The sequence below is a fragment of the Bubalus bubalis genome, chromosome 9 (assembly GCF_019923935.1).
Source record: "Bubalus bubalis isolate 160015118507 breed Murrah chromosome 9, NDDB_SH_1, whole genome shotgun sequence".
NCBI classification, from domain to species: Eukaryota; Metazoa; Chordata; class Mammalia; order Artiodactyla; family Bovidae; genus Bubalus; species Bubalus bubalis.
Genome location: NC_059165.1, coordinates 64,652,424 through 64,669,449, shown reverse-complemented (window position 1 = coordinate 64,669,449; position 17,026 = coordinate 64,652,424). Strand labels below are relative to the sequence as shown.

General features: G+C 44.4%; 1 protein-coding gene across 4 annotated transcripts in view; it reads left to right on the top strand.

The window, feature by feature from the left end:
* Positions 1-4,878: 4,878 nt before the first annotated feature.
* The window catches only part of PCBD2 (pterin-4 alpha-carbinolamine dehydratase 2), a 43,385-nt gene continuing 31,237 nt past the window's right edge, over positions 4,879-17,026 (top strand). For 2 of the 4 annotated variants that reach the window (XM_025292672.2, XM_025292673.2), the window contains exon 1: positions 8,029-8,160. Coding sequence is in view for 2 of the 4 variants with exons in the window: in XM_006042783.3 (XP_006042845.1) it covers positions 5,151-5,234; positions 8,029-8,160 (216 nt within the window). In the remaining 2 variants the exon portion in view is untranslated. Of the gene's footprint in view, positions 5,235-8,028; positions 8,161-11,098; positions 11,345-17,026 lie in introns of those variants that run through there. The other 2 variants (XM_006042783.3, XM_044947644.1) reach the window with 2 other exon arrangements.

Below are 17,026 nucleotides of genomic sequence, written 5' to 3'. Positions count from 1 at the left end.
ACATAGTATGCTGATGAATCTAGGATTTGAACCTTCATATGTGTATCTGTATTTACAATATTTAAGAAAAAAAAGCCCTCTAATTATTCCATCTCTTATAATAATGTTTGAATATTACTATGTGTGCCACATATTGCTTTAAGTGCTTGACCTACACCATTTCCTTTATCCTGTACAGTGGCCCTCTGAGGTTGACTCCACTGGAAAATGAGTAAGTGAGGCCCTAAATAACTTGCTGTTCATTATATACTTCCAGTGGTGGAACCCAGCTTCAAACTTAAGCATTCTCCAGAGCCTCTATGTGGGCTGGAACCCTGTCCTGCCTTGATGCTATGGCCCAGGCAACCATCATATGCATAACACTCCAGTCTTTCTCTTATGTTTCCCATACTTGTAGCGATTATATAGCATCTTTTTCTCCCTTCTTTTGATTAACAGTGATAAATATTTCACTGTTGGTAATAGTGTTCCTAACCATGGCTATAGTATAGGCCTTTGAATAGATTCAGCATTACTTACCTAATCTGTCCTCTTGCTGGATTTATGGTTGTGTATATAATCTTCATTTCTGGAATGTGAAGTCAAGTGGGCCTTAGAAAGCATCACACAAAGCTAGTAGAGGTGATGGAATTCTAGTTGAGCTATTTCAAATCCTGAAAGATGATGTTGTGAAAGTGCTGCACTCAATATGCCAGCAAATTTGGAAAACTCAGCAGTGGCCACAGGACTGGAAAAGGTGAGTTTTCATTCCAATTCCAAAGAAAGGCAATGCCAAAGAATACTCAAACTACTGCACAATTGCACTCATCTCACATGCTAGTACGGAGAAGGCAATGGCACCCCACTCCAGTACTCTTGCCTAGAAAATCCCATGGACGGAGGAGCCTGGTAGGCTGCAGTCCATGGGGTCACTATGAGTCGGACACAGCTGAGCAACTTCACTTTCACTTTTCACTTTTGTGCATTGGAGAAGGAAATGCAACCCACTCCAGTGTTCTTGCCTGGAGAATCCCAGGGACGGGGGAGCCTGGTGGGCTGCCGTCTATAGGGTCGCACAGAGTCAGACACTACTGAAGTGACTTAGCAGCAGCAGCAGCAGCAGCACATGCTAGTAAAATAATGCCCAAAATTCTCCAAGCCAGGCTTCAGTAATACATGAATTGTGAACTTCCAGATGTTCAAGCTGGTTTTAGGAAAGGCAGAAGAACCAGAGATCAAATTGCCAACATCCGCTGGATCATCGAAAAAGCAAGACAGTTCCAGAAAACCATCTATTTCTGCTTTATTGACTATGCCAAAGCCTTTGACTGTGTGGATCACAATAAATTCTTAAAGAGATGGGAATACCAGACCACCTAACCTGCCTCTTGAGAAACCTATATGCAGGTCAGGAAGCAACAGTTAGAGCTCGACATGGAACAACAGACTGGTTCCAAATAGGAAAAGGAGTACGTCAAGGCTGTATATTGTCACCCTGCTTATTTAACTTATATGCAGAGTACATCATGAGAAATGCTGGGCTGGAAGAAGCACAAGCTGGAATCAAGATTGCCGGGAGAAATATCAATAACCTCAGATATGCAGATGACACCACCCTTATGGCAGAAAGTGAAGAGGAACTAAAGAGCCTCTTGATGAAAGTGAAAGAGGAGAGTGAAAAAATTGGCTTAAAGCTCAACATTCAGGAAACTAAAATCATGGCATCTGGTCCCATCACTTCATGGGAAATAGATGGGGAAACAGTGGAAACAGTGTCAGACTTTATTTTTTGGGGCTCCAAAATCACTGCAGATGGTGATTGCAGCCATGAAATTAAAAGACGCTTACTCCTTGGAAGGAAAGTTATGACCAACCTAGATAGCATATTCAAAAGCAGAGATATTACTCTGTCAACAAAGGTCCGTCTAGTCAAGACTGGTTTTTCTAGTGGTCATGTATGGATGTGAGAGTTGAACTGTGAAGAAAGCTGAGCGCTGAAGAATGGATGCTTTTGAACTGTGGTGCTGGAGAAGACTCTTGCGAGTCCCTTGGACTGCAAGGAGATCCAACCAGTCCATCTTACAGGAGACCAGTCCTGGGTGTTCATTGGAAGGACTGATGCTGAGGCTGAAACTCCAATACTTTGGCCACCTCATGCGAAGAGTTGACTCATTGGAAAAGACCCTGATGTTGGGAGGGATTGGGGGCAGGAGGAGAAGGGGACAACAGATGATGAGATGGCTGGACGGCATCACCGACTCGATGGACGTGAGTTTGAGTGAACTCCGGGAGTTGGTGATGGACAGGGAGGCCTGGCGTGCTGCAATTCATGGGGTCACAAAGAGTCGGACACGACTGAGCAACTGAACTGAACTGAACTGAACTGATATAATCTTCTCTTGGTGGCAGATTCCCAGAGTGGGAGTTATCCTATCAAAGAAACAGGAGTTTTCCTATGGTTTCATATATAGTGGGGCCCAATACTAGTCTGGAGGGCGAGGAAAGGCTCCCAGCATGACCAGCAGATCCATGGCTTTGCCTCTGACACTTAGCTGAGGCAGGCTACAGAGGTTCCCCTGGAGGGAAATATGGAACAGAGCTGGTTCCTGGAAGGGAGGTCCAAGTGTAGAGGGTCAGCTGGGAAGCACTGGTGTTGAGGGAAAGAGAACTAGAGGGGAAGGAAGTGGTCCAAGACCAGTCAAACTTGTCTGTTGAGAACACTATACCAGGAACCTGTGCCAGGAGGGGACTGCAACTCCATGGAGGATAGCAAGAATCACCACAATGCCAGCCACCAGGGATGTAAGCCCAACCCTTCTGTCCCTGACTTCTTGGTATTAGAGTTACCTAGGAAAACAACACGGTCAAGCACAGGATAGAACAGTGTTTTTATTCTCATGAGAAGAGACAGCAAGTTCAGCCCCAGTAGTGTGCATAGGTCCCTCATGGCTCAAGGATGTCCCTCACCCCCAGCCTATGGCCAAAGAGCACCCATCTAGTGCCACAGCAGAAGAACCCTCTCCCCCACCGAATGTGACATTCTGAAATGGGGGTGTGTGCCCCAGGGTCATTGACATCCATACTTAAGCAGAACAAAGGAGCACACATTCAGTCTGAAACAAGGAAGGGTACTCTCACAGGCCGATCAGCCTGGCACAGGCTGCTGCTGCTACTGCTGCTAAGTCACTTCAGTCGTGTCCGACTCTGTGTGACCCCAGAGACAGCAGCCTACCCAGCTCCGCTGTCTCCGGGACTCTCCAGGCAAGAACACGAGTGGGTGGCCATTTCCTTCTCCAATGCATGAAAGCGAAAACTGAAAGTGAAGTCGCTCAGTCGTGTCCGACTCCTAGCGACCACATGGACTGTAGCCCACCAGGCTCCTCTGTCCATGGGATTTTCCAGGCAAGAGTACTGGAGTGGGGTGCCATTGCCTTCTCCGCTGGCACAGGCTGTGTGGGCTCTTTTTTGGTAAGGAAGTGTTCCAGGCCCAAGGCCTAGTCCATGTGGCCAAGCAGGACATGAAAGACTGAGCAGGAGGCTGTTTTTCTCAACAGTGTCCATAACAGAGGACGTGCCCAGTAAATCTTTGCTAAGGGACTTAGATCCTAGTAAGAGAGCTCTATGTTAGGGCAGGGCATTCACAGCCCCTGTTAGTGGACATCACTCTCCCTGGACCCTAACCAGCATCCTGCTGCTAATGCTTTCATGACAAGAGCTGACGTGGCACAGTCTCGTCCAGCGGTATTAGGGAAGGAAAATGATGAAAGCAAACCACTGAACATGATGAGGGGTCTCCAACTTGTTATTTCACAACTACCAGTTAATTTCTCAGTTCTCACTTTAATGAGCAACATAGTAGGACATTTTTCATGATCCCAAATGCCCAAAGTAAATATTGGAAATACAATCTACAGTTCCAGCTCTTGTATATATCCATGTATGGCATCAGGCAAAGGAAACCAGAATGTCTCAGATAAATGCCTTGAGACCAGTGATGTTTGATGAAGGTCTACAGCAAGATTCCTCTGCTGAGTTTTCATCAGGTGGGCAAGAGTGAAGAAGATGGGTTGGGCCATAAGTCTGAATTTTAGACTATTTTAGGTGAAAGGCTTTATTTTTTTCCAAGTCCACATGGGAAATAAAACAAAATGCTAGCAGCTGCTAAGCTGAACTTAATTGGACTCTCATAGTTTCAAAAGTATATTCCTGAGTATATTGCTATGTTCTCTGCAAAACATATTATTAATTTGCTTGAACTATTTAGAAAAAAAAAAATACAAGAATATACTAAAACCCACTAAATTGTACCCTTTAAAGGGATGAATTTTATGGTATGTGAATTATATATATAAAAAAAGGAACGATAAGAATAAAATACTAATATATAAAAGAAAGACTAAAGAAAGACTAAAGACTTTTGTCCAAATATATATATTATATATATAATATATATATGTATATATATATACATACGTTATCTCCGGGATGCCTACTATGTATTGAGTGTGCTACCTTTTAGAAAGCACTGTGAGCTAGGTTTTCCAAATTATTTTATCTAGACAAAGATGAGTTAGTCTGCCTAGGACACTGGCAGCTAAGTAATAACAAAGTAGAGCTTAGATTCAACCGGTGGCTCCCCTACTTAGAGGCCCTGTTTGCATCGCTGTAGTTTACTGTCCCACAACCGCTAGTAGAGTGCAGTGGTCTCCAGTCACCCCCCGACCCCCCTGCAGCTCATCTCTTCCTGTCGCCGTCCGCGACATCCTCCAGCCCGCAGGTGCTGTTTGCCCCAACGAGGTCAGACAGTGGGCGAGGCAGCGACAACCCGAGGGCCGGACACCGAAAAGCGAACCGCAGGTCCATCCTCAGGGCCGCGCCAGCCCCCCTACCCGCCCCGCACCAGGCGGGAAACCTGGCACCCGAGCGGCGATGACGCCGAAGGCCTATCAAGCCGGAGCTGACAGCGCCGGGGGCCTGCGGAGGCCTGCAGGGGCGCCCGCCATCGAAGCTCCTGGAGACCTTCCGGGGCTGGTCTGCGTCTGGGCCTGCGCGGCGGGGCAGGGCTTTGCGGGACGGTCTAGGCTGCAGCTGGGAGCTTCCCGCACGGCCCCTGGCTCCGGGGCGGCGGGCGGCAGGCAGGCAGCGCGCCGGGCAGCCCTCGGCGCCAGGCTATGGCGGCGGCGCTGGGGACGCGGGAGGCGACGCGGCGCTGGTTCGCGGCGCTAAGAGGCAGGAGCCAGAGCCTCGCGGCCATGGTGAGTGCCGAGGGCCCGCGGTGCGGGAGGAGGGCGAGGCCCAGCCATGCCGGCCGAGGGGTGAAGGGACCGGGGCAGGCCCCGAAGTGGCCCCGGACTTCGGGTAGCCACGTTTGGGCACCCGGCACCTGCCGACGCGCTGGTCTGAGACAGGGGTGGCCGTAGCATCTTCCACTTTTCTCTTGCTTTGAATTTCATCGTAGTTTCCGAAATTGCCAACCAGAAAACAAACCACCACGACTTAAGTGTTAAAAAAAAAAGTATGCAAAGCAGTTGTGAAAATTCTTCACTCGTGGTGTGACTAAAGCTGCTTGTCGGGTCGTCTAGATTGTCCGCTCGGTGAGAGCAGGCACCGTCTCTCGCTCTCTGTAAACGGGGCCCAGAGTTTTGAATTAACTCATTTGTCTCGGTGTTAATTTTTTGGAGTATTTACTAATAAATTATCTTTTGAGTTGCACACTGATTTTTTTTTTTTTAAATACCTAGAGGCGCCCGGTCCGTTTCCCCGTTTTATAAATTAACATATTGGGGGTAAATTGACTTGAGAGAAAGTTTTAACGTGCAGCACCACCTAGTGGGAATATGTTGTATTAAACTCACCGTTTCATTTTCTTAAATTGCTTGTTAGAGCCCATTTGGCAGTTTGAATATTTTTTTAATAGAAAAAAAATGTGACTCGATGATGGAGAAGATAAGCATTCTGCTTCACGGCCATTAAGGTGAGAACACAAGTTGAGTGCTTACTGTCACCTAGGCGTGTCCTAAGGCATACTTCTATCTCGGGCGCTGGTGATCGAGTACAGTTGTGGCATTGGGGAGGAGTGAATAAACAGGTGCGTTTGGAGTGGCTGCCACGTGCCAGGCTCTATGCTGGGTGCCTCCACACTTAAGATCTCTTTAAGCCTTTTAAAAATCTTGGCAGGTGTATGTTGTAACATCTGCACTCTAAAACATTGCAATTCAGAGAGGCTAAAATTTACTCAGCATCCACAGCTGAAAGTAACAAAGCTAGGCTTGGATTGAAGATGGCTCCCCAGATCCTATGCTTTCCCTGTCTCTCTGCATAGCTCCCACAGAAAGAAAATTAAGTCCATCACAAAGGGTTCTGTAGAGTGTGTGTCCTTAAGGGGACGGTTTATGTTGTATGGGTGAAGTGACTCCATTTTACAGTTCTGTACGTGGTTCCTATTCCTAGGTAGACACAAGTAGGGACCACAGTTCATGGACCTCACTGGAGATGTGGAGGTTTAGGGAGGAGGAAAACAGCTCAGAGTATGCTCCATAGACTCCCTGTGACTGCTGCATAACCTACAGCATAGTTAATAGTTTTCTTTGCAGCTATTTAATGATAATTCTGTTTCCTTGGCAAAATAGTCTTAGTTGAATTAAAATATTTAAATGTTTAAAATTTTTAGGTAATTTCCTGTAATAGGTCTTCTGTGAAATTTTTCACAGCTGTCATTAAAAAGCTAATGAATAGATACTTTTTAAAATAGTATGTGGTTTTTGATAACAAGCCTTTAAACGTTTTTATTTAATTAAGAGGCATTCTCATTATCGCCTGTTGTAGGGAAGGGTAGCTGACTAAGCAAGGAAGAGAAACTAGAAGGTTGGCTCATTAGCATCCTTTTTTCCTTTTTGCAGATTGTCTTTAAGTTTACTTACTTTGCCTTCTTAATTACACTGATAAAGGGTTTTAGGATTTCTGAAGTAGGAATGAGTTGAAGTTTCATGGCAGAGTATCCAGCTCAGCCTCTGTTTGCCCTTTGATAAGGAACCCCTAAGTTAGTTCATTCTTTCTGGGGCCAGTCCCTCCCTCACCTGAGCAGGTAGTAGCCCAGCGTACGGGTAAGACAGGAGGTGCTGGTGGGCAGTTACGCCAGAATGAGAACATGCCTCTTCTGACTTCTCCTAGGGTGTTCTTTCCTTCTGTCTGTTATGCTGCTTAGAGTTCTTTCAGTTAAAAAACAAGTAGCATGGCAAGTGTGGGCCTGTTAACTAACAGAACTCTGGGTGGAGTGTCCTCAGCAGGATGAATAGGAACAAGGTGGACAGTTGTGTACAAGTGCTTCCAAGTGGGCAGTGCTGTGGCCACATGGTTGAGGGAGTTTGTCTTACTGATGCTTCTGAGAAAACTCACTCCACTAAAGCAAGGGCTTTTTAACCTATAGCCCAGAGGGTGTATGAACGCCCAGAAGTTATTTTACAAAATCCCCTGTAAATGTGCATTTGTTTTTTCCTCTCTGAGGATTGATCAGTCTTAACTAGAATTGAAAGGGGATGATGAGCTCAGGTAGTTGAGACCCATGTGAGTAAGGACTGAAGGCTGCTGAGGTGATATGGGGCCATCCAAAGAGAGTGGACCAGGAGTTGAGAGTCCTGAGTTCTAATCCTGGTTCTGCTGCTGGACTTGCAGAGTTCCTTGGGTGAGTGTGTTACCTCAGTTTCCTAAGTCCTGGAATGTTGGCCATTGGTTATGATCTTTGGTAAGATGTCCAAATGGTCAATCTCAACTTTATCTGTAAGAAACCAGGAAAGCTGAGTTGTAAAGTTAGAGGCGTTTGTAAGGGGTGATAAGCCCACATACCATGGAGGCAACTTATTTTGCACAGAGCTAGTCTTGTTTTTATCTCTTTTGAGAGCTTTGTATTTTGAGAACAAAAGAATCGGAGATAGTTAGAAATCGTTGTCCTTAACACTTTTTTCTGTATCTCTACATAAGTAAAGAGCTGTACATGTATTTGAATTGAACCAAACCTCTACATTTCAGGTATTAAATGTGTTCTTTTCATAGTCAGCAGGTACCCACCAGTTGACTGCAGAGGAGAGGAGCCAGATGATACTTGACCTTAAAGCAGCGGGATGGTTGGAATTAAGTGAGAGAGATGCCATCTACAAAGAGTTCTCTTTCAAAAATTTTAATCAGGTAATTAGTACATATTCTTACTTGTGCCATGGTTTTTTTTTTTTTTTTTTTTTTTGGTCACCTTAGGCTGTAACTATTTCTATTAGTACTGGTTGTCTGGTGCCCTATGGATCCAGGGTCTAAATCTTTTCTTCCTAAATAATTCAGTGATAATTACTCTTTCCTTGTTGACAGTTACTGCCACCCAACTGGGTGATTCTCAACTCTAGGGGAAGGGGATGATTTGTGTGATTTGGAAAAATCAAATTCTGAAACCACTGTTGCTCTGATTTGGTGTTGGTTAGGATATTTAATTCCCTTTCAAATTTTAAATAACACGAATGGAGTGTCAGCTTTTTATATTTATCACAAGGGGCCATGAGTAAAAACGGTTGAGAAACATACACCTGCTTGACTGATTTCCCCTAGGTTTCTTGTGTGGTTGTCGAGTTTCCTTTCTCCTGATAGTTGCATTTCTGTCTCTAAATCATTCCCCGGGCTGCACCCTCTTCTCTGATTGGTTCATTTTCTCCAAGTCCAATAGTCAGCCCTTGTAACTTTTCTTGAAAGCTGTAACTTTTCTTCAACCTTGAAGATTGAGCCTTAACAGGGGAACTGTTCCATTAGGGCCCCACCCTGTTTAGAGAGTCATCTCCCATGACTTAGCCTTCAGTTCTTACTCCACTGCATTTATATAAGGTCCATGCTTTAGACTGTTCCATGTTTGTTCAGTTAGTTTGGTAATCCTCTGGACAGATTTATTGTTTTTATTTATATTAGGTGTCAGCATCTAGAAGGCAGAGACCGTGTTTGCTCAAATAACTGTCTATTGTACCTAACACAGTTCTGGGTACAAACAAGCATTGGATAAATGCAGACATTGATTACAGTGTTTGCTGGTTTCTGGAAGGGTGTGTGAGGACCAGATTTCCACCAAAGAAACCTTCGACATGTTTTCCTAGTAAATGCCGTTGGCTCCACTGTGCTGCACGCCCCATTCTGCTCTCCATCCATCTGGCTGCCAGCCTTCTGCTGTGTCTCCCACTCCTGAGGAAGCCTGGACCAAGCTGGCTCCTTGTCCCTGCTGCCCCACGTGCTTGATGGCTCTTGTCAGGGGCTTAGCACTCTGTGGCTGGTGGCAGGGAATCCCATTGGTACAGTAAGCTTGTGCATAAGCTCTAGGTAGCATTTTCCAAGCTTATTAAAATTCTTACATGTGTACAGCCTGACTTCTTTAAGCCTGGGCTAATTTATTGGGCTTGAACATGTGGCTTAAAGTACTTGAGTAGTGTTGCCTAAGGCTCTGCCCATGAGTCAGTCATCCAGCCCCACTCTTAACCTTGTGCTCAGGGTACCTTTGGAAGCTGTGCAGGGCATCCTTGATTAACAGTAATATTATTCACCAGGACATTTAATTACCTTGACTTTTTTTTACCCTACCTTCACTTACCTTTTAGGAGAAAGAGGCAGGTGACAAGAAGATCAGCTGATATCAGGGCACATACTCAGAGAACCAGCCCTGAGATGATGTCCTGGGGTCAGTTTTCCAGCCAGGCTCCTGTGACTTCAGCATGTAATGGCCTGTAATGGCAACTGATGTCATGACAAGTGTCAGCGCCCACCATCCAGAGACCACCAGGAACATGGCCATAGCTGAACGAGTTGGGCTGTTGCTGGTTGCAGTGAGGGAGAGCACTCACCCTATACGGGGGGCCTTGGGGCATCTCAGGAGGATGGTGTAGGGAAAAATTTATCACAGGATTTGGGCTGGTGCTAGTGATTTTGGAGTCTTTAAGGATCAGGGCTTAGATCTGGGTTGGATGCTGTCAGAAAATGGGTTCTTCTAGACTCCCTATTTTAATAAATCTTATCTGTAGGGAGAATGGACTCCAGTGGGACCAAAGCTAGAATTGGTAAAGCAGCAGCAGTCTCTCATTAGCCTGGGGAGGGGGTGGGGGTTTGGTATTTTGTGATTTGGACAGTGTTTATGTTTTGTCTGTGTTGAGATATTGTGGAGTGGTGTCTGTGATTCTCTGTATTCCACTCTGTTATTGTCACGATTACAGTCATTGTTACAGGAATGGTTTTATTTTTGTTCTCATCTTTCATGGTCACAGGGCAACCCTGTCTGATGTTGATTTTCAACACCATGGCCTAGATGTGAGTGCCAGGAAGGCTTCTAGCAACTTAGAGGCTGAGGCAGTCATAGTCCAGGCAACTGCCAGGTGTTGGGCTGAATTTGTCTTTTTCACAACTAATGTTTAGAGTGGTGACCCTCTGGCCCTGTTAGATCCTCGCTTATCTTTCACTTATTTTTCAATATAGAAAAGGTACATTTTAAATTATAAAGCAATGCTATATAACATTAAAACAGGGTGGTATAAATAAAAAAAATTTTCCTATTGCAACTACTTCCATTTTTTTTTTCATCCTCTTGTAGTCTTTCTCCACATGTATAGTTTATTCATAATGTGACAATTGTACACGCATTTAAATTTCTAAAAAGTAGTTTAATTTTTATTGTAAAGGTAATACTCATTAACGAATATTTATTAAGCACCTCCTCTGTGCCAGACACTATTCTAAGTGCATGTAGCTCCCATTCTAGTGGAGAAGTTAGGCAATAAACAAATGAATAGATAGTGTAATTTTAGGTAGTGATAAGTCATGAGGGAGAGTAAAGCAGGGTATTGGCATGGAGAGGGGTGAAGAGGTGAGCACACTGTTTATGATGGAGGGGCCTGGGGAGGGGACTCTGAGGCCTGAGTAATACAAGGGAGTTCAGCACGTGAGGAACTGGAGAGCGAGCGCTGCGGGTAAAGAGACATCAGGGACCAGATTCCTAGAGCAGCAGGGATCTTGGTGTGACCGTGGAAGAGCCAGGGGCCAGCGTTCTGGAGGGGACAGAAGGGAGAAGGGGTTAAAGAGAGGGAGGGGCCAAGCACAGGAACTTTGTGACCTTGACAAGGAGTTTGGGTTTAATCCTGTGAAAGACAGCTCTTGGAGAATTGCAGGCAGAGAAGTGCCATGGTTCTGAAGAGCTCACCCTGGCTGTTCCGCTATGAGCAGATGGTGGAAGGGCAAGAGTGGCAGCAGGCAGAGTGTGGAAGTTGCCATGTAATAGGCTAGGCAAGAGATGGTGGGAGACCATGGCAATAGCAGTGGAATGTGGAGAGAAATGAAGGATTTCTCATTTATTTTGAAGGTAGGACAATCCAGACTATCAGATTGGATGTGGGGAGAAGGAGAGGGTCAAGGATGATCCCAAGGCTCTGCCTCAAGCAGTAGGGTAAAGGGCGGTGTCATTTTCTTGGCTGAGGAAAGTGGGGCAGAGATCAGGTAGGGAATTACAAATCCCTGTGTTGGACATGTCAGGTTTGAGATACACCTAAGTGGCGATGTCAATCAGCAGCTGGAGATAGGAGGTCAGAGTTCAGGCTGGAGATAACAGGGAGCCTCCAGAAAGGGCAACTGTGAGAGCACCATCGTGCATGGGGTGGGCTGGAACGAGCAGGTGGAGGTGCAGGCGCGCCGTGTCCATTGTGATAGGAGGGAATGCTGAGTGTACGTGTACAGGTGCAGGTAGGTTGCTACGTTTGTCCTGGGAAGAAGAGGTGGTTTTCTCTTTTGATGGCTTCTATTTTTTTTAAGTGAAGTCATCAACTGAGAATGAGTCAGGGTGGGAGGGAGGGGTGTTGGAGATCTGGGGAAATAGGAAAATGGGCAAGAAACAGTCCTCTTAGAGACTAAGACAGTGAAGGAACTAGTGAAGTGTGGTTGGTTGCTGAGCAATTCTCAGTGTCACTGGAGATTTATGGGCAAACATTTAAGGTGAAGATCCTGTGTGTTTTTACACAGGCTTGGAGAAGGTGCTGGGTTGGGCTTAATGAAGGCTGAAGTGTTTGTTTTTTTTAAGTTAATTTCTTTTATTGAAGTACAGTTGATTTACAATGTATTCTTACTGTTCAGTGATTTGGTTTTATTTGTCTATGTACATATTATTTTTCGTATTCTTTTCTATTATGGTTTATCATGGTATAATTTCTTGTGCTGTATAGTAGGACCTTGTTGTTTATCCACCCTCTATATGAGTTTGTGTCTACTAATTTCAAACTCCTAGTCCATCCCTACCCATCAGCAAATCTGTTCTTTACGTCTCTGAGTCTGTTTCTGTTTTGTTGATAGATTTGTGTCATATTTTAGATTCCATATATAAGTGATAGCATATGATATTTCTCTCTCTCTTTCTGATGTATTTCACTTAGTATAATCTCTAGGTCCATCCATGTTGCTGCACATGGCGTTATTTCATTCTTTTTATAGCTGAGTAGTATTCCATTTTTTATATACACTGCATCTTCTTTATTCCTGCATCTGTTGATGGACACTTAGCTCATTCCCATGTCTTGGCTGTTGTGAATAGTGCTGCAGTGAACGTAGGGTGCGTGTATCTTTTTGAACTACCTTTTTGTCCAGATATATGCTTAGGAGTGGGATTGTCGGATCATGTGGCAGCTCTGTTTTTAGTTTTTTTAAGGAACCTCCAAACTGTTTGTCATAGTGGCTTTACCAATTTACATTCCCCCCAGCAGTAGGAACGGGGAGGGTTCCCTTTCCTGCACGCCCTCTTCTGCGTTTATTTGTGGACGTTTTCATGGTGGCCGTTCTGGCTGGTGTGAGGCGGCACCTCATTGTAGTTTTCATTTGCATTTCTCTAGTGATTAGTGACCTTGTGCGTCTTTTCATGTGCCTCTTGGCCATCTGTATGTCTTTTTTGGAGAAATGTCTATTTGGATCTTCTGCCCATTTTTGGAATAGGTTGTTTGTTTTTTGTCGTTGAGTTGCATGAACTTTTAACAAGCACTGAACTTTTGCCAGAAGAGTGCAGTGGCGGAATAGGGGGCAAGGAAACGAGGGACATGTGCAGATAAAGGGTCAGAATATTGGACCTTGAAGTCTAAGCTGGTGAGGAGGGACGTGCAGCTGTGATGTGAGAGATGGAGTGAAGAGGTCGGAGTGTCAACTAACGCATCCTCTCTGCAGGGCAGTTAAGTGACGTTTATCAGCTTTTAAAACATACTTACCCATTGTCTGAATCTACACATTTATTTTCTAGGTACAGCTCCCTGTGTATGCCAAATGGATATGACAAGATGTCCACTGTAGCCCCGTGGGCTTGTAATTTCTTTATTGTGAGCAGGCATTTCCACACGCGTGTGTACACCTTGCTAAGCCCATGTCTCCCTCACTGCAGCCCTGCCCTTAGCAGAGTTACGGAGGCCCGCTGTGCTCCCTGTGAGAGCACCTCTCCAGGCCTTGACTTTATACCCTGGAGGGAATTGTGGGCAGAGCTGATGACCCGCATCTCCCTTAGAAGACTTCACTCCACACTGGGTGTTAGCATATATATATATTTGGTCTTTGCTGAATATATAGGTAAAAAATGTTCTGTTTTGTTCGCTAAGTAGGGTGTGAACATTTTTCAGTTCTTTACACAGTCTTGTCATTTTACTTATAATAAATCTTTCAGAAGTGAGATTACCTTTGTTGGGTGTTACAGTTTTTAAATGCTTTGCTTATGTGGTGGGTATACGTGAAACGGTAGCCTAAGTTTGCTTTAGAATTCATTTATTTTATTGCTGTAGAAATTGAACCACACATTTTAGAAGGATTTTCATTTGTCCTGGATGAAAAACCTACTTCTCAACGCTTTGGTTTATACTAGGTTTTACTATAAAGATTTTTTTTTTTCCTTTCAGACGTTTTATTCCAAGACATGGTTAGTTCCAAATAGTTCACGTGCATTTGGTAGCTCAGATCAGTGCAGATACTTAGTGACTATACGTGTGAAAATTCCCGAGGGATCCTCATGGCATAGGTGGAGGAAGTGGCTGTGGGTTTCAGTTGCCGTCAGCCCACTGTCTTTCCTCAGTGGCGATGCAAAGGCCATGGTGAGACTCCATGAGTTCTCTGAGCACAGCAGTGCCAAGGCTGAGGCAGGAAGTTTCGACATTTGGAGTGCTTAGACTCAGGGTGGGGTCAGCATTTGTAAAGGAGTTTTGCTTTTCTTTCTCTTCGTGTAGACATAAGGAGGGAGAGGTCTCAAAGTGACATGTAAACGTATTCTGAGGTGTTTGGCAACTGCAGGGTGACTGCATTGAAAGAACAAAATGTCAGTTAGAAATGTGGGTGTGAGCCTTCCATAAAGATACATTTTAATAGGCACTGTCATGTGGGGACAAGTGGGAAGCTTACAAAATCAGGAAATTTTATGGTTTGGAAGCAGGTGCTGAGGGTGAAGCTTTGGAACCCAGGCACCAACTACCCAAGATGCCAGCAGGTGGAGCCCTCCAGGGCAGGAGCCAGGTGGTCCCGGCAGCATCAGAGGCCTCCCCCCACCATGGGGGAAGGCTGTCTGATTTCTCACTCATGGATACTGGACCTCTGGTGTTCAGCACAGAAAGAAACTTGTATCAGGAATAGATAAAAAGTGGGGATGGGGCAGCTGACCTATTTTGGTACCTTTGAGTGAATGAGGAGTTCTGGGTGCAGGAGATACGGAGTTTCCACTTGGTGATGGAACACACTTTTGATTCATGAGCTTTGTGAGAAAGAACTGTAGTTCTCTGCATTCCTGGAGGAGCTCCTATACCTTGTCTATGCTTTATTAGGTGGGCCTGCCTGCAGGGCATTCAGTTTTGTTAGAGGGACTCTTAGGAACTGGCTGATGTTCGGCCAGGTTTAACCTACAAAAATGGCTCTTTTGTTAGTACATGGTTCAGTCTAACAGCTGGTCCAAGTAGAGTATCTCTCACAGGGCAGGGTCCAAGCTCTATTCGTGCTATATCTTGTTCATCACATTTTGGTTAATGTAACTGCTGCCATTAAAAGATTTCAGGCACTGCGGTGGTGAGAGGCCTTCAGAACGGCCTAGGCTGTGGCAGCAGCGGCAGTCGGGGGAGGTTTCTGTGCGTCTAGCCGCAGTAGCACCATATGTGAGTTTGGGGTTTGTAAATTGGTTTCTATTCCTGTGTCCGGAGCTCCTGCTGTAAAACAGTTGAAAGTTACTGTCGCTGACTTACTTTGTAAAGATGTTTTATTGAGGAATTTGGTAATAGGCTTATGGTTAACATTTTGAAACACTTAGTGAAGTCAAAGGCTTGTTGATACCAGCAGACAGACAACTGTTAATGAAAATCTTAACGGTCCTCAGAGGACGTGGGTGGAGGTCTCAGGCGCTGTCCTTGTGCAAGAATTAGTTCAGGTTTTATTGTTCATTGTTGTGTACCACATCTCGGTGTGCATCAAAGCTATGAGTCAGTAATGCTGTAATATAAATGTCACGTCTGACACTCTGGAAAGTGGTTGTTCACAGCCTGATGAAGGTAGAGAAACACTTCAGTGGGAATGTTCCTGAGGCTTCAGCACCATGGAGGTTAGAAAGTATCATTTTGCTTTTAAAGTTTAGACTAGTATCTGTGTGCTCAGGAGCCAGGTAAAGTGAAAACTTGTTTGAGTATCACACTAGTAGCTTGCTCATAACATGTGCCCACAGATGGGCTTTGTTAGCCAGCTAGAACCCTAAGAAAGTGTTCATAGTTATCATTGGAGTAGAGAGTAGAGATGCTCACATTTATGTAAACTTTTTTGGTAAGCATTTTTGTAAACTTACCTAAAATTTAAGCAGCTGGTAAGAATATCTGTGTGGTGTATTCATGCTGGTTTTCACTTTGAGTCGTTCCTGGAGCCTGGGGAGGACACGCTGATGCTGTCACGTGGTGGCTGGGGTGTTGGTTTGATGTCCATCAAGATAGGGAAGTTAGAGCCTCAAGTGTTGTCATTCAGAGTCTTGCTTCTGCTGTTTATGTCATAGAATAGGTTTAGGCCTGATGTGTTTTTGTAAAAACACATGTGATAGATAGACGAGGGGAAATGTAAAACAGGTGTAAAAAATGCAAATATGACACCACGCTGCAGTGTGAAAACGCTGTGGTCATTACACCGTCCTTTAATAAAAATGGACTTTTAACTGCATCGTTTTTTCTTAGTCGTATAGTAAATCTTCTGTTTACACAACTTTGCCTGAGTATTTTGTAAAAGTCAAACAGCCAAGAAATATAATTTCCTCAAAAGTCTTTGTCTTGCCCTTTTACAGATGGCGTAAAATCAGGTGTGTAAAAAATAAAAAGCAGTTTGAGCTGACGTGAAAGGTATTTCAGATTTATGCTTTGCAGATGATATTGGTATGATTAATGCATTCATTGCTTTTTTTTATTGCTTTTCACAGATAATGTACATGATGCATGGAAAATGTTGTGGGTTTAAATCTTTGCCAGGTTTAGACTGTGAATATCAACAGATGTTATCATATAAGTACTCTAATTATTATAAAATAAAAAATTTGTCATGAAATGCATTGACATAAATTTCATTTATGTAAATTGCTTTCATTAGTATTAAACCTTAGTGTAGCTGTTAGGGTTTGAGAAGCACTTTAGATGAGATTAACTTGGTATAATGTGGTCACAAATGGGCTGCTTTAAATTTAACTGACAAGAAAATAACACTCAAAAGTTAGGAAATTACCGAGGCATTTGATTTCAGCCTGCGTTGCTGGTGCCGCTTAAACAGGCTGAATATGAATTAATAACAATGGACTGCTGGCTCGATAATTACGGAAAATAATTTAAAGGAGACCTTAAGTAACCACTTAAAAATATTTTGGTCTTGTTCTTTTCTGTTTTTCTTTGGCACGCCAGTCCATTGCTTCAGCGCAGCCACCATCAATAGCGTTTAGCTTTGCACAGCAAGAGTTGGGTCAGGAGAGTTTTGGTGCATTAGAGCCATGACACAGAAACTTGCATCCAGCTGTTCTGAAATACAGGCC